This window comes from Panthera pardus, unplaced genomic scaffold (genome assembly GCF_024362965.1).
Source record: "Panthera pardus isolate Hobbes unplaced genomic scaffold, ASM2436296v1 HiC_scaffold_21, whole genome shotgun sequence".
NCBI classification, from domain to species: domain Eukaryota; kingdom Metazoa; phylum Chordata; class Mammalia; order Carnivora; family Felidae; genus Panthera; species Panthera pardus.
In genome coordinates, this window is record NW_026526777.1 from 41,908,105 (window position 1) to 41,925,839 (window position 17,735).

Consider the following 17,735-nt stretch of genomic DNA (forward strand, 5'->3'; position numbering starts at 1 on the left):
GCTGCTGGGCACATAGAAGGTGTTCAGATAATGAGGGAAGATGATGAGGACAGATGGGATGATGAAGGTCCCTGTCCTTAAGGAGCTTACATAGCCTCGTCATCTTGTCCGACACAGAATCGAAGGAAGGCTCTTTCACCTGCCAACCGGGATGGCCAGTGTTCTTGCTGGCCAACACTTGGGTGAGGGGGAAATAAAAGACCCAGTTCCTTCTGTGTTGTTTCTCTGCTCCCCACACTCCTTGTCCCAACTGAAACTGTGCCGTATGGTATTCTGAATCCATAATGTGGTTATTTTGGGGTTTAATAATTCACGTAACTTGCCCAGCCCAAGAGAGCACAATTTATAATTCGGATCTTCCAACAGCCACACGCTTTCCCCACCCGAGGCATACGCATATGTCTGTGTTTACCGGTGGGGGCAGAAGGAAGGAGCTGTATGTAAGTATGAAAAGAAATAAGAGAAAAACAAAACTTAAAAAACAACAACTGACAAAGGTCATGGTCTCTCCATTTCTCTTTTAATACTGAACAGTATTCTTTGTACAGCTGTAACATGATTTCAAGAGCAGAAATAAGAAACATTACTGATAGACTTCAGGGTGTAAAAATACCACTTTGAAAGACGGCTAGTTGAGATTTTTCTTACGCAAGTATTTTTAAAAAGTTTTCAAGTTTATAGTGTCATCAGTTTGTTTAATGTCAGGATTACGATCAAAGCTATGGAAGAGGTTTTATTATGCAGGGATGGTTTACTGTAGCCTAAATTCCATGATGCAGGAGCAGTGATTCTGAAACTACAGTGGGCAGCAGAATCCCCCGGAAGGCTTGTGAAACACAGCCCACTGGCCTCACCCCCAGAGTCTGTGATTCGGCAGATCCAGGTGGGCCTGAGAACCTGCATTTCTAGCAAGCTCAGGGGCCATGCCGCCGCCACTGGTCCCACACCACACTTGGGAGACCCAGCCTGTCGAAAGAGCAAGAATGTATCTACCTGTGGAGGGGGGTGTAAACTGGCACCAGGGCTACTGGGCTCTTCTCGTGGGGAGGAAGGGGGGTGCGCACCGTCTGGAAATCACCCAGGCATTTTAAATTCGAATCCTTGATCTCACGTCTTTAGTTTGTGCCTTCTGGTTATTTAAAAATAAAACACCGTAGGTTATTTATCCTTGGAAGAAAAATACGACAATTTAGTCCTGCTGAGTGTTGCCACGTATTACACATTCGATTTTTTCATTACGCTAATTTCTGATTACAAATGAGCCAGTGAGAGCTGATCTCCACTTAACACAAAACGAATCCACAATCATTTACAGCTTGCGGTCTTTGGCCCTTTCCTGGTTTCCAGGCCACCCTCACCCAGGGCATTCTCCTGGGTCAAGTTAGGACACGCCCACATCAAGCTTACAGGTAAGTTCCAGTAATTTCTTAGTGGGAACACCTGGCTGGCCTCTCCCCACCCTGCAGACTCTCTCTTTTCCTGAGGACTAGGACGTCTGCCTCTCCCAGAGCAGACTTACCCCCAGGGCTGCGATTCCTGTTCAGTAGCATGGTCCCGGCTAAAGCCCGCTCTCTGCAGAGTCCAACAAGAACAACGCTGGACATGGGGTCACCCCCGGGCTGACAGAGAGCCTGGCTCGTGTGGAGAGCTGGGGTACCGCCAGGGTGACAGAACAAGGCCCGAGAGCTTTGGTCAACAAACAATGAAGCCGGGTGGTCTTACGTCTAACACCCCCTGGAGGATCAAGTGGCTTCTGGGTTCAAGAATTCATAGCCTTAAAAAAAAAAAAAAAAAAGAAGGTAAAATACACTTTCTCACTGGCTGCACTTGGCAAACCAGGTCCCTACCAAGCAGTCGGGCAGGTGACTGGGACAATGACTGCTGAAGTGCAGTTACCGTCCACACGGCCTTGGGGAGGGGCATTTCTGGACAAAGGTCACATTGGAAGGAAAACAGCACCAACACATTAGTCTACGTCAGAGGGAAACCAAGCTCTTTCTCCTTCCTCCCCACCTCCCCACCCCTGCATTGGTAAAGAGACTCTAACGTAATAAGGAGCTGTCACATGCAGGTAGATGGCAGCAACACAGCCAAGGGGCCGCTGGAACTTTCGGAGCTTCAGTGTTTGTCCAAAAGCAGACGCCCAGAAACTGGAGCGAGGGGTGAGCATGACAGGTCACTGCCGGCCTACCCTCTTGCGCCGCTGAGGTCACTGGCCGCACGCAGTGTACGAGCTCCCTGGGGCCCAGCCCAAGACGCACCCCGGCAAATGCCGCCCTGTCTGCTGGGGGAGCTGCAGTGAGTGGTCTCGTCTCTAAAACAAAAGGGCCGCGCTGGGTGGTCCACACGCTTCCGAGCGTAGGTCAGGGATGCTGGCCCCAGAAGCCAGCAGGTCTGGAGTTTCGGCCCCACCGAGCGACCTGTGCTAAGCTGTGCGGGCTTCTGTCTCAAAGGGTCACTGCAGGGCTGCCCTCGCCTGGACGGCTGTTTCCCTCTGCTTAGAATTCTCTTGATTTTCTGGACTCAATACCAGTCGGCAGCTTCCCAGTGAGCAGGACGGCAAGTAAACACGGGGAGCCTGGTGTCCGCATTCACATCCGACGGACTGCTGCGCAAGCACATTCATGAGAGCCGGGACAGGGCAGCGGACAGAACAGAGAGTGGGTCTCCCCTCATCAGGCCAGCCTGGTGACGGGACTGCCCCTCCCTCAGAAGCAGAGGCCCCGGGGGGGGGGGGGGGGACGCTGCTGCACCCCCGCCAGCAGCCCAGGCCCATTCCGTGGGGCGTGGTCTTTGTGAACCAACTCGGGTCAGGCGTGACACGGTGTGACAGAGGGTCGGAAGGTCTGAGAGCTCTTTGGTTTCACCTCTCTCTGCTCTTGATGGAGAAAGAACACGTTTTTCAAAAATGTTATTCTTCAAAAACCTGGGAGGGAAAGAGATGCCAGCGAGAGGAACACAAAGAGGGAGGTAGTGCATGCCGCGTTTTGGAACTTCTGCTTTTCAGACTGTCCCAATTTTGTTTCGCTTCCAAGTTCATCCTGCAGTACAAGGTGAAGCCAAGCGATCCGAGTCCACAGAGCTGAAAAGCAACTCCTATGTATAATTCAGTTCCTAGATCTTCAAATGCTATGAATTCTCTAGAAAGGTAATGGTCTCACTTTATAGCCAGGGAAATTACCAGAAGAAAGATCTTGGCTCTGCCACCTTCGCTTACAGAAGGTAAAACACTTAACAGAGACAGATTTCTGTTGGAGTTAGACTAGATTTCTCTTCACAGCCCTGAATCTCACGAGGTGAGAAGGAGTAGAAGTTGCCAAGTGGTTGGCTACCAGACCCATCAGTCTGTTTAACTCTGGCTAAAAGCAGAGAATAATGGGCAAGCTCCCAAGTCTCTCCCCCTTCGGCTCTGGCGTGAAGATCGTCATGTAACACACACACAGTGACTTCCAACTGCCACCCAGCAGCGGGCACACAGAGAGCACGGGGCGTTTTCAGTCCACACAAAGGCAAGATCAAAGACGAGGATGAAAACCTAAAGGTATTTCGGTTTTCCAGCTGGACCCCCCACTCTGGCTAACTCTCTCAACGGTTCATTCCCCCAATTAACCCCCCAAATCAGCTGATTAGAAAAACGTTCTTGCAATAAACGCAAGTTGAGCTGTTTCTCTTTATCCATCACATTCTGCCAGTTCCTTAGAAATGATGAGTACGTGTCGAGGTGCAGAGGTTGGAGAAAGCCCAACTGCTTCTAGGATGTGCCCCTGAGCAGCGCGGGGGGGTCACCGGTGTCCACTGCTCTTCCCCTCCTATCGGCCGGGGAACCACCTAGGTGCCCTCTGGAACCCGGCAGTGTCGGGATCACCGAGGAGGCAACATTTGTCCTCAAAAGTCAGCCTAAGCCCCTGGGTTACTCTCTTGGACCGCCACGGTTTGCGGTCTGGGTGGAGGCTTTCAAATGAACACTCATCTGTAGCGATGCCCCGTAGGCCCAACAGGGTCAAGCCCAGGATCGAGCCCGCTGGGCCAGGAGTTATGCCTGGGGCAGAGCCGGCTCTGACGAAGATATTAAGAGGCTGCCTGTCAAAGAACAGTTCCTCTGAGGCGAGGAGACAGGGGCCTGCAGGGAGCACGCATGCAGTGCTTGTATTTTCAAGTAAACTTTCCTCCTCATAAATAATTCCCTCTTCGGCTTCAGGACTCTCGTCTACAATAGCCACTGTTCAGCAAATACTTGAAATTAGGTGAGGTCATCATGCCGATTCTAGATTCATCCAAACACTTAGTAATTAAGCCTTCAGATTACAAAACCTGCCGCCCCCCAGCCCCCCTCCCCTCCGACACCAGGGAAGCATCTTACTCATTCACGACCAGGCGTGTTCCCAACAAGCCCCACTGACGCATGTGACAGTTGTGTGGGGCACAGTAAATCTGGTAATAGGAGGACAACAGCATGGCTTGTAAAGAGCATAATCATACAGGCCATTAGGATGCCTACTGCCTCTTGTGATGTGGAGTGTGGATACAGTACTGAGACAAGGTCCCCATTTATGTTTAACAAAGACCTGTATATTTTAATGCAAATCTAAGGACCATCCCTGTTCTAAGTTTAGAGAAGACTATTTGAATGAGTCTCGAAACTTTGTAAAACAAATAACCTAGTACCCTATATCGGAAGCCCTTTGTAGTAATCTTTTTTTTTTTTTTGCTAATTTGAAAAAAATAACTTATTTATATATCAGAGTTGACTGTAAACGTGGATGTCAACCACCCTTTTAGTTTTATAAATCTGCTTTTAGCTTTCATCAACAGGCAGATTTACTTACCTACCATGATCCTAACCATGAGAAAATACCCTTCTTTAAAAAACTGTTACAAATATTTATTAAAAAGTGCAAGTCAAAAGTCAGCTGGGCAAGTACATCATTGCAAATCACAAAAAAGGGCGGGGGGGGGAGCCCAAAGCAAATAAACAAGAAAGACAAACAAGAAAAAAAATTAAAAAGAAAAAAAAAACAACCAGTGTGCCGAGGAGTGGACCCCAACAGATGAGGAAACAAGAAGTCCAAGCTAGAGCTCTATCCGGATGTTGGCTGTGCTTTCCAAGTGCACAAAAAGATGGTGAGGACAGCCACGGCCTCCCCTGCCAGGCTCTGGGTCAGCTGCTGCTTTAACAGTGGTGACAGCATCAGGGAGGCTATAAAAATATCCTATAGACACGTGTACGTTGGAGGCATTTAAAAAGTCATCAGAAGCCTGAAATTTAGCATCTCAGCAGTTTCAGCTACTAAAACTCAATTAAAGCATCCATTATTTAAATTTGGATTGGCTCAGTTATTTGAATGGATGATTAAAAAAACCAAAAAACTGAGTTGTCATCTTAGGGGGGAAAAAACCCTCAAGTTCACCTACCCATTCTTGCCATGACTCACAGGGTAAGAGAAGTCTGGTTCAGAACTAGCCTTTTTTGTCATTATGGTTTCTGAGTGTCGCTGTGCTAATGATGTACTAACCACTCCCAACCGTGACCTCCTCCCCCCACCCCCGCCCCCGGTGCAGAGTGCCACAGGAGTGACCTAACCGTCGAGGAGGCTGGCCAGGGACCCTAACCCGTTCAAGTGTGCTGTAGCCATACAGTTAAAGGTGGTCCTAAAAATACAAGCTGCACCAGGACAGCAACGTGAATTTGGCAAGGCTCTGACCTCCAGCAACCTCACCCACCGTTCCCTCAGCTGTGCAAACTGGGTCCTGCCACCCTCTCCTCCCTTCAGTTCAAGCCACCCGTTGTTAGCATCCCCAAAGCCTAGTGCTTTCCATTATTCTCCATTAGCTATTTCTTACCACAAAATAATGTGCCTGGAAAAGCAATTTTATCCCAGCACTTATCCCTGAAAAATGGATCGGTGCGTCTTCTGTCACAAACTGCTTCTTGGGCCTTCTGTTCCCATCAGCGACCGGCTGTCAGGGGCGGCGGGGAATGAAACGTGCCCGGGAGCCCGCACTCTGGACAGGGCTCATCGGGACAGGACCGCGGTGCGCCGTCGGAGCCGGGGGAAGGGTCTGGGCTGGAGAAAAGAGCTGTCCGAGATGGATGGAATGAGCAACAGCAAGCGCTAGTGGAGTCTGCGGAATTTTCTGGATTCCTCCGAGGCCGTCCTTGGGGCGTGAGGCCTGGGAGGCAAAGCAGTGGCGGGCCATCCTCAGAGCGGGCCAGGCGGGCCAGGAGCTCACGGTCGTCCACCCGGTGTTCCCCGTGGCCCTGCCAGCGCCGGGTCAGAGCAGCTGTCAGTGGTGGGGTCACAGGGAGGGGGGTCAGTGCAGGCCGCGTCTTCCAGAGAGAAGCGGGAGGGGACGGCAACGCCCGGCGCCGCTGCCCGCCTCCCTGGGTTCGAGTGCAGGAGGGGCTGCGCCGGCCGTGTCACAGAACAAGGAGGAGGACCAGCACGACCAGCAGGACCACGAAGAGGATGGCGATGGCACACCACTGGCGCCTGTCTGGAAGGCAGGACACGAGGATTAGCGCTCTCGGGACTCTACGTTCCCCAAGGTACAGTCACCTGCAACTCCCCGCAGCAGAAAGGGGCCAGAGTGTGCCGATGACGGGGGCTCGGAGGATCTGGAACCCGCCCGCGGGCCGGGTGTCTGCACCTGCACCGCATGTGCACCCACAGCTCTGCCGGTCCCTCGAGCACAGGCCTGTAACCAGTACGTGCTCCGTGCTTCAAGTCTTTCATTAAAACCCGTGGCTCTCAGCTGGCTGCTGGTGGGTACCATGCCCCTGGCAAGGTGCTGGCACTGGCATTACAGATCAAAGCCCATTCGCTTTAATCCTCTGCCGAAGCCAAATCACTTCATTCAACAAGAATCCTGTTCTTTGCTCAACGGGCACTAGGGGAGGACGGAAAGAGGATAAAAGCTCCCGCTGGTCACTCCAGGAAATGAAGGGCTGAAAAAGCAAACTCTGGGGACCATAAGCACGATCACCGTTACGCCACACCCCTCCAGGAGAGATTACTGGGAAAGTAACTTACGCAGCTTACCACTGAATCCAAGTGGAAGGCCTTCTCTGAAACCTGCCCTACCAACACTTCAGAACAAGCACCGGAAACTAAGCGGCTAGAGTCCATCTAAACGCCAAGAGCAAGGAGGCGCGGAGGAATAGAAGGGCCCACACAGATCCCAGCAGAGCCCCAGCTCCACCCACAATCCCCCGCGTGCCTGGCAGGAAACACGAATACCCTCGTTCACCCTGGGCTGGGCCGGGTGTGGAGCCCAGGGTGCCGCCATTGCCAGGATGCCTCCTGAACTTGTGGAGGTAGAAAGAACAAGCAGTCTTTCTACAAAGGGCCAGACTGACAGAACAGACTTTCACTGGCCTATGAAAACGTACTTCCGCTGCTAGAGAGGAGTCCTCCATTTAAACAGAGATATGAAGGTAAACTGATTCATCAAAAGTCTACTTGAAAGCCTGCAGATTCTAGGACACCATGGCTATGGAGGATCACAGTATAAGAAGGTCTGCATCTAGGAAAATCGATTGCAAAGCTTTCCTCAAAGCAATGCTAAGTCCACAAACCAGTACTTAAATTATCTAACTGCCACGGCTGGCAAAATTTTAGAACCGGCCAAGAGACTGCCACCAAGTGACAGTAAGCAAAGTAAGTACCTTCTTGGTGGTGATCACCTTGCTCTACTTCAGACACTCTAGAAACTCACTTAGAAACTGTGATCAGGGCAAAGACCCCAAGTCTGTTGGTTCCTTGTCTGAACAGGACTAGTCCAATGGGCACGGGAGGCAGAATTGGCCTACTCAGATAATATTTTTAATCTGTTTAACTATCACTTCACTGCTCAAGAGAACTTGAGTTAATCTAGCATTCTTTCATCTATTTAAAAATGCCTATAAGAACTTCAAAACACTCATTAAAATGATTAGTTGGTATTCTTCCAGGACAAAACAGGCAAGATAATTGCTTCCTAACCATCCCTGTCCCCCCCACCCCCCAACATTCTCAACCCTAGATTCCCAATATTGAACCAGTTTTCCACTTTTTGGCTTTCCATCAGCCTCTCCCCATGCCCCTCCCACCTCCGATCACTCTCTCTTCCAGGATTGCATTAAATAGGGGTTTTCATCAAGGACAACATCCCTCATACAAGCGGGACAGGACGCTCCTTTAAAGCCATTTCCCTTTGAAGTGCTAAGCTGCTGCTAGGAAGCCTGAACCAGGTAACCTCACCCGCTGACTTCTCCCCAGAAGGGGGGCAAAACTAACCACAAAGGCTTCTGCGCTCTCAAGGGAAAAGCCTAACCAGCTTTGTAAGCTCAAGACCTGCTTCAAAAAGTAGATGGGAACAAAGAGAGCTCCAATGGCAGGTGTTTCTCCCCTTCCAGTATATTTTCCTCCACTGGAGAGAAAAGATAAAAAAATTTTAGAAGGTGAGGGAAGACTCAAAAGAACCTTCTACTCAAAAGAATACACCGTCCTTCGGTCACTCATAAAGCGAGTGTGGCATCTTGGCTGATTTCTTCCACGAAGCAGCCAGCCACGGGGAAGGGCAGATGTTCTGATTCTCCGGAACCGTGTGGCTGGCATGTGAGCTCGGTTACTGCCTGATCGGACTTCAACGTGTCTTCATATACTTTAAGTATAGATTAAAAAGCAGCGAACTTGCCCAGAAGTTATGGAGAACAGAGGCAAATACAAATTGCCTTGGTGTCAACCTGAAGCCAAGAGCACCAAGCAGGAGGCCCTGAGCAATCTTTCTTTTGGGAACAGGCAAAGCTTAAAATGAAAAAACCATGGGCAAGCTGTCTAAACTGAAGGGCCTTCCAGGCTAAATTCTCCGTCTCCTGGCCCTTTTTCTTAGACAAATATAATTGAAGTCCCTACTTTGCTCCCCAAACTTTTCTTTCAGGATAAAGTAGCATAAAGCATAAGCAAGGCTCAGTGCTATTTATACACACTGAACGGCTTATCACAATGCAAGCACTTTTCTAAATTATTCATTCCCGGAATGCTGAGAAACAAAGACACAGTGCATCTTTGTTCTTTGCTCTTCCCCAAACAAAACTGGTGCTGAAGTAGCTACTTGACTTTGTGATGAATACACACACTAGAGAGGGCCTGGGGTTTACACTGGTTATGTAATACTTCACTAATTATTATTTTTTTTTTTTAAGTAGAAGCATGAAGGTGGGAGAGAACAGAGGAATAGGGAAGAAGGCTTTGCAAACCTTTCTCTAAGTGTGTGAAAGATTAACTAAGCTGGTGCCTGCTTCAGGCAATGAAAAGCTGCTGGAGGCATAAAGGTATTTGTCCCTGGAGAGAAAGAAGGAACTAAGTCTGGCTACGAGCTTCCCTCTGTTGTGGATAAAAAACCAAAACAGGTCCTTTGCCCTGCAGGGCCATATTCTGCCTGACTTCCTATTTTTTAAAAAAGAAACAAACATTAAGTAAGTACTAATACGTGGGAGACACTTTAAACACTTGTACATTAATTACTATTATTTAATTTAACTTCCACAATGCTCTGAAGAAGCAGGCAACAACCTATTTTTTACAGGTAAGAAGCTGAGCCCCAGACAACTGTTCTTTAACTTGACTATGAGTTAAACTGCTGGAAAGCAAATATAGATCTGTATTAGCCTTAGCGCAGAAGGCTGAATGAACCACTAGACCCCGTAACACATACCTGATGAGAGGAAACCCACAGAAGAATGAGGCAAGAAATGGGAAGCTCCAGCGGGGGTGCTAGTGCTCTGCTTCAACAACATTTACATCACCTCAAGGAGTACCTCAGTTCCTCCCTTGACCAAGCCACCCCCTGCCGACTAAAGAAGAAAGGAGATACTGGATGTTCTTCGGCTTTAAAATACAGTATTTCTAATGTACTACGGGAGGTGGGTTGCTGCCATCAACAAATAGAGTCCCTGGAACATATCTTCCTACATAGTGACCAATTTGAAAACTGTTAAAATTTCACCCCACTCTGGCGCAAATCTGCTAGAATATTTCACTTACGACTTTAAGTGAAAACTATTTTTTATTTAAAAAGATTTTTTTTAAGTTTATTTATTTTGAGAAAGAAAGAGAGAGAGAGACCGTACGCAGTGAGAGTGGGGGAGGGGCAGAGAGCGCGAGAGAGAATCACAAGCCGGATCCCCGCTGTCGGCACGGAGCCCAATGCAGGGCTCGATCTCACAAACTAGAAGATCAATGAGATCATGACCTGAGCCAAAATTAAGAGTCAGATGCTTAAATGACGGAACCACCCAGGTGCCCCTGAAAGAAATTTAAATTAGATCTGTAAGGCCATCTGATTCTGAAATGGTAGGAGTTTTTCAATAAAAGAAAGTCCAGGGAAAACAATAACTGGCTTCTTCATTACTGTTCCCTATTTGGGCAAGGAAATAAGAAAGTGAAATAAAAAAGGATTTTGTAATTGCAATGAGAGTTGCTCCACTAGGAGAAAAGCCACCCACCACACCAGCCTTGTGCGGTGGGGGGACACAAAGACCACTTCTCCGGTGAAAGCCACAAGTGGCAGACGAGGCCTGTGCCTACCGGTCTTCCTTCTCTGACAAGAAAGCAGACCCAAAAATGTACGACAGGAGAGAGATCTGAAGGGGCACACCTGTGAGAACGCTATAGACCATGTTTCTAGAATGAAGTAGGAATTCTTAAGCTTTAAATGCCATACATACCACTGGTCATGTGAGATACTTTTGCAAGTTTCTTCATCACATTGTCCAGCCGGGACTGAGTGCTCTCCAACTCATGGGAGAAATCATCCAACATACTGGAAACAGAAGCAGACACAGAGGGGTGGCTGGTAAGCACAAAGTCTTGGCAACGCGCTGCCCATGAAATTAAATCATGGTAAGGTATGATCTTACCCCACGCCTCAGTGTTAGCAAACCTAAAACAGGTAATGTGGGGGTTTGATCAATCTATTATCCAAACTCCTTAGCACAAGACATGTTTTTTTTATTTCAGAATTTTAGGAATTTAAAAAAGCAATGAATTACATATGCTGGATATTAGCCAGCACTCGCAAGCAGGGTCTGGGGCAGACCCCATAATCAAGCATGTTAATGTTTCTGCAGAGGAAACTAACAGAAATCATAGCTGCAGTGAGTTCAGGTTAGGTTTCCTGTAATATGGGCTTGCTGAAAACTTAAAAAAAATTTTTTTAGAGCTTTGTAGATTTTAGAAGTGTAGACCAGGCAGTGTGGAGCTGACTGATAGAAGAACAGAAACTCAGTGGCAACGCAGTGCTCTAGAAAGAGGCTGTGTGAGGTCAGACAACCAGGCTTTGCCACTTGCTTCCCTTGCTACCTTGACAAGGCACCCCACAACTCTTTGGCACAGTTTCGACATCTGTAAAATGAGGTAGCTTCCCTGCCGGGGGTCTCGTGAGCACCAGGTCATAACACAAAGCACTTCGTGGCGACAGGAGCCAAACATACTTTAATAATCATTGCCTGTAATGCACTCTGTGCTTTGTCATAACGCCGGGAGGCCCTGGGACTGCCATTCCTGACGGTGTGTGCTCCTCACCTACACCCGCAGAGAAGCCAGTGTTTTCCCACGGGGAGAAGCGGCTCCAGGAAGCTAACACTATTTTGCTGTCCAAGGTGCAGCTGGGAAAGAAAACACCAAAATACTCTCATCCCAACAATGTTTATTTCATAAATCACCAAACATTCCAGACTTTTCAACTCTGGGCTAACGTGATCATCTCAAATATAGAATGCAACATACCAATTAGTCTTATTAAGACCAGAGGTCTTATTAGTAAGGCTCTAGTACTCTGACAGCATCAATGGTGGCTAGAAAGTCCTGGGCTTGGTCTGTGCCCACATGAAGCAGCCGACAACCCTTCAGGATTCAGGGCAACCGACTCCTCATTAAGTCAATTAGGAAATACAGTCCATGTTGACAACTAAATAAGCAAGTCTTTGTCCCTTACCTGAATTTTCACATTAAGACATTATTAGCTCATCTTAGATCCTGGTAGCATCTTAGCCCTGCAGCTGCAGACCTATCCAGGCAGGGCCAAACGCCGAAAACACAAGAGCCACCTTTGTATGCCGGGCATGACTTTTCCGACTGAGGACAAAAAGGCCAGTCACCCAGCCTCCGGCCCAAGGACACCCACTAACTAGGTTTCCAGCCCCGATCTATCTCCTCGGCGCTGTCCAAAAGAAACAGGCTGTGAATCCGTACGCTATTTTGTATTTCTGGTAGCCACACATTTAAAACAAAAAGGAAGAAATTAATTTTCATAATCTGCTTTATTTGGCTCCATATAGCCAAAACATTATTGTTTCAACATGTAATCAATATTTAAAAAATCATGCACAAGCTACTTTGTGGGTTTTTTTTTTTTTTTTTCATAGTAAGTCTTCAAAGTCTGGTGCATTTACATTTTGGCCACATCTCAGTTCAGACTGACCACATGTTACGTGGCCAATGGCACAGCTGCCAGTGGCTACACGTCCTGGGGAACACAGGTCAGAGTCCAAGACCCACGTGTTCTCCTTTGAATTTACTTATTATTTTTACCAAAGTGACACATACTTTATTATTTTTAAATATTTTTTTTTTAAAATATTTATTTTTGAGAGAGAGAGAGAGAGACAGAGTGCAAGCAGGGGAGGGGTGGAGAGAGAGAGGGAGACATAGAATCCGAAGCAGGTTCCGGGCTCTGAGCTGTCAGCACAGAGCCCAATGCCAGGCTCGAACCCATGAACTGTGAGATCATGACCTGAGCCGAACCCTGGGTCGGACCCTTAACCAATTGAACCACCCAGGTGCCTCGACACACACTTTAAAGAGCTAAATAGCACGTTAAGAGTTTTCATTAAAAAAAAAAAACAAAAAAAACAAAAAAAACAAAAAAAACACAGCTGTTTCCCGCCCCCAGGACAACTGCTCCAGCCCCTCCCACTCTTCTCTCGGGCTTTCTCCACTTTTTGAAGTAAATGCTTGCACCAGAATCCTGTCCTGCTGACTCTGCACTAGAAGCGCTAGGGCTTTGCTCTGCTCCCATTTCCTTCCCCATCTCTGCATCCACCCCACACCTCCTCCTCCTTCCTTCCAACATGATTTTGTCATGGTGTGAGGAGATCGCCCTTCGGGGCTCACTCTGTCTAGAGCGAGCAAATGCTCTTCCCAGCCGGTGGCTCGTGGCCACCAGCTTGCTCCTTGGCTCTCCCCACGGCTGGCCGAGGGTTCAGCTTTCTCTGGTCAGTAGAGTCGGTAACCATCCAGGATCTGAATGTTATGCTGATCGTTGTTATTTCATGCTCTATGTCCCCATAGGTTTTATGCGTCTAAAAATAAAAATCCCTCTGCCTGCACTCTAGTGGGCTTTAGGGAGGGAGCGGAGATAAAAGGTGTATTTGGTGTGTTCAAAGTCACCATCTTTAACTGGAAGTCTACCAGGCTTCTCTGTCATCTACCGAAGCCCAAGGAGTTCAGGCAATTAGTCCTTTCCCGTCCCCCAACTGGCATTTTAGGGGAAGAATGCACTTTAGACGGAAATTAAACACGCATGCCTAGATTCCTGCTCTTGTAGCTTCCCACCTAGTCTCCCTGCCTCCAGTCTTGCTCCACTGTGGTTGGTCATCTAAACCGCAGCTAGACATGGCGCCTGGTGGCTCAGCTGGTTAAGCATCCGACTTCAGCTCAGGTCATGATCATCCCACAGTTCATGGGTTTGAGCCCTGTGTCGGGTTCCGTGCTGATGGCTCAGAGCCTGGAGCCTGCTTCAGATTCTGTGTCTCCCTTTCTCTCTGCCCCTCCCCTGCTTGTGCTTTGTCTCTCTCTCTCTCTCTCTCTCTCTCTCAAAAATAAACGTTAAAAAAATTTTTTTATGCCATGGCTAGGTGGGCCTGCCTGAAATGTAAACCTGACCATGGTGTCATTCCCAACACAACCTTCATGGTTTCCCATCACCCTCAGAAGAGAAAGTCCTAACCCCATAACAGGGCTTCTAAGGCCTCCCTGTCTTGACTTCTGCACCCCTCCCCACTCTCATGCTCTATACACAGTAAACCTTTCTGCCCCATGCACTTCCTCACTCTCTGTCTCGGTCGGCCCTCCCCTCACCCCCAACCCTTCACTGGGACACCTTCTCCTCACCCTTCAGGTTCCAGTTAAACACATCTTCTCAGGGACCTGGGCTAAGTCAGGTCTGCAGCTTGCGCTAGGTGAGGGCTCCCAGGTCCCATGTCCTTCCTCCTTCCTTCTCTGTCACCTCTTAATGACTTACACCATTTGTAGAACGTCCGTTCTACACAGTAAATGGTAAACTCTCTGACGGCAAAGACGGTCCGTTCTGATCGCTCCCCTATCAATACCCAGGACCTCCAGCAGAGCAGGTGCCATTCTGAATTTATGAAGAATGAATGTATAATGCTGAACTTAAGAGTGCAACTGGAGAGGTTCTGAAACATCCTAGTGGATGGTCTTACTTTTTCAGAAAAAAAAAATTGTGAAATGAACGGGTTTTAGAAGGATGCTTTTGGGGCCATGCTTCCAAGCACAAAAGGAGATTGTCCCGAGGGAAACACAAAGAAACCCAATTGTTTTTTCTTGTTTGCTCTGTGTTTACTTTTTACTTTTGAGGGAAGATTTTTTTATTAATTGAGGTTAAATTTATAGACTTTTTTTCATAAAGTTAAAGTTTAAGATGCAGAGCAAGAAGTTTTATTCGATGGAGCAGGAGAGTCATGCGGTGATAAAGTGAAGCCAGCTCATGTCCTATCCTCTTCGGGACCCAAATCCCCAGGGAGGTTACAAAAGCCAGATCTGTCTCATGCTCCCATTCATCATAACACTCCAAGAATCTGCTCAGAGGAGACTGGATCTGTTTTTGCAAGGTGTAAAACTAACATGAGAATAACTCTGCCTAAACCCTGCTGAAAATTTTATCTGATAAATTTGCTTCTTTGGGGGAGGTCAGTCTGCAAGACAGAATGAAGACAGAGCTGTAAGTAAAACAGCTTTTGGTTTCACTGGCCATGTAACTGTCAGGCTTTTCAGAGGTCTCTGAACACGGCTCTGCCCCTCAGTTTCCCTGCAGTAAGAGGGGCATGTCAATACTCACACTGCCTGTTCCTCCAGCTCCCCTCCGATGCGCTGGGACATGTTCTTCAGCACCCCGATGCTGCCAGAGACCAGCTCCAACTGCTCATCCTGCTGCTCCACAATCAGCTGGTGCCAGAGAAACGGGAAATAAGCAATGAGAATCCATCTTACCTGGCTCCAGTCCCGGTACTCTAGCAGCTGCTCGCGTCTTTGCCAACTGGGGACAATTCTCATTCAGAAGCAAAGCCCAGAAATCCAAGGACCAGACCATCGCCTCTGAGAACACACTCAGCTCAAAAGGCTGGGTTGTCAGGCTACTGATACCTCCTGCTGATCCAACGTGTGAACAGTCAGCAAACCTTGAAACCACCAAGGGGGACTGATGCCGTGTGGCTCGAGTCCATTGAGGGAAAAGGCCAGGGCCAAAAGCACCTGTGCAGTAACCACTGAGCCAGGGGGGATTTGGGAAGAGGAAGCCCACACCAGGGTCAAGGTCTCAATCCACAACAGGCTGCCACAGCCTAACTACGAGAGAGAGCCCGGCAAACCTCTGAATGTGGGAAAACTGTGCACACCGAGTCCTTTCCTTCCTGCTCAAGGACAAACCAGAGGCGGCCCTGTGGCAGTGAGCTGTCTCAAGGACAACCACTGAGTGATAAATAATTACTGTTAATTGTGCTGTACCTTCCTCATTTTTTGTATATAAAAAAGTCTACTTGATTAATAGCAATTTAAGTAGACAACTGGTTAAACAGACATGCTAATGGAAAGAGAACACACAGTCCTACATGTATACATACAACTTCGCATTTAAGAACCAGTTTCAATGCATAGAAAACCCTCAAATCCCCAGATACATTGTTCTCAGCTTCCTTTTTAAAATACAACTACATATCAAAAGCAACAATGTGAATATAACCAACCTCGCTTTCTTTCTGCTGTATAACCTCCACCAAAGCAATTATTTTTACATATAATGGATTTTCAATGAAACAACAAGGACTCAATTTTTCTGAAAGTGCCTTTGTTGAAATGAACAAAAAACGGAGTATAGAAGTGGAGGCGGGGAAAGAGGTTGCTAGTTTTTTGTGTTTTGTTTTTTTCAATCAATGGCCTTGTCTGTCAGTTGTGGATGTCTGGTCTGCTTTTCCTGAGAGAGCTAATCAAGCTTGGATCTCTTGACAAGGTCGTGCTCCGAAGGAGGTTCACGGCACAGGCGGACGCAGGCCGCCGCAAGACAAGTCCCCGCTCCCCCCCCCCCCCCCACCTGCTGGCAGCGGGACAGAGGGAGGGCCTGGCTCCCACCGCAGCCTACGGGCCCTCGGGTACCTGCTGCTGGGCCTGCTGCTCCTCGATGAAATGGGAGTTGGCTAACTGGAGCTCGCGGTCGAGGCGCACATACTTCTCCGTCGTTCCGGCACTCCAGTTCTGACCACCACTGTCCCCTAGCAGTGCCTATGAGAGCAGGACGGGGCAGCCAGGTTGTGGGGGGCGGGAAACAAGCCATTACTATCTGCATAAATGCTCCACAGCAGGGACATAAAGAGTTCTCATACTGCTCACGGTGCATTTTCCACCGGATCAGCCTTTTGTGTGGTGGTGGAGGTTGGTGCCTGCGTGGCACAATTTCAGGAATGCCGGGAAGGGCACCCGCTGGCTCCAAGCTTTCCCAATGGGACTCAAAAATGGCCTTTGGTCCCATTAAAATGCAAATAAATGTCAACTTCAAACCAACAAGTGCCCATCTGTACACACTACATAATGTAAAAGCACTTGGTCTCTGTAGGTCAGCTCTTCCTACCCTGGGAAGTTCACCAGAGACTCACAGGTTCTGGTGTAATCCCACAGATCTAGAATCCTTTTTATTCAAGTGTGAGCCAGGGAAGTTTCTGGGGTTTTGTTTTGGAAGGAGGTGGGAGAGCGCCCTAGTATGATAAGAAGCTAAGTCACAGCCTCTCACACACAGAAGCCCCAAGAACCACCAATGTCTCTTCAGTTTAACCCATACATAAATCCCAGTGCTTTTCCAGTTGAACGGAAGGGCTACAGGCTTCCCAGATAGGACCTGGGGGTTGCTTCACAGGCAGACATGGCCACGAATGAGTGCCTGATCCTGATAACCCAGGCAAGTGCTGGGCCTGAAGTTAGAGCTCTTCACCAGGGTCAGGTTTCCCAATATGAATTCAAGGAAGTTTGTAGCCAGAACAGGATAAGTCTGGAAAAAGGATAAGTCTCCCTTATATGAAAAGGCCTGTCAGGAATGGGAAAGCTCATTCTCGGCTTTGGGCTCGGACTGGGAGCCCCACAAGCCTGTCTGACTAGTTGGTCAAAGTTACTGCTCACACCAGTCCTGCATAAAGAGCCAGAAGATGCTGCTGACTAAGATTCTTTCTCCTTGTGCGGTTGCCAGATCTTCTTACCGGGTACTTTTTATCTCCGGAACTGTTAAAAGCCTAACTGATTACTTGCTTCTCTGTCTGAAAAGCCCTTTACTAGCCCCTTGGGACTGACGTGGCCCACTTCACCTGATGCTCAGAGCTGAATTCGGTCAAAGGGCCACACTTTGGGTACTGGGCTTGGCAAAGCTCTGAAGACAGAGCTTAAGTGCTGAGGTGATTATGAGAAGGGGACCAG

General features: G+C 48.3%; 1 protein-coding gene across 2 annotated transcripts in view; it reads right to left on the bottom strand.

Annotated features, from left to right (window-relative positions):
- Window positions 1–498: 498 nt before the first annotated feature.
- Window positions 499–17,735, bottom strand: part of STX6 (syntaxin 6) — a 51,861-nt gene continuing 34,624 nt past the window's right edge. Inside the window, exons 5-8 of one of the 2 annotated variants that reach the window (XM_019428025.2) lie at window positions 16,431–16,556; window positions 15,121–15,227; window positions 10,709–10,803; window positions 499–6,495 (exon numbers count right to left, since the gene is read on the bottom strand). In XM_019428025.2, coding sequence (XP_019283570.1) covers window positions 6,419–6,495; window positions 10,709–10,803; window positions 15,121–15,227; window positions 16,431–16,556 — 405 coding nt within the window. In that variant the 3' untranslated portion in view covers window positions 499–6,418. Of the gene's footprint in view, window positions 6,496–10,708; window positions 10,804–10,833; window positions 11,648–15,120; window positions 15,228–16,430; window positions 16,557–17,735 lie in introns of those variants that run through there. The other variant, XM_019428033.2, reaches the window with a different exon arrangement.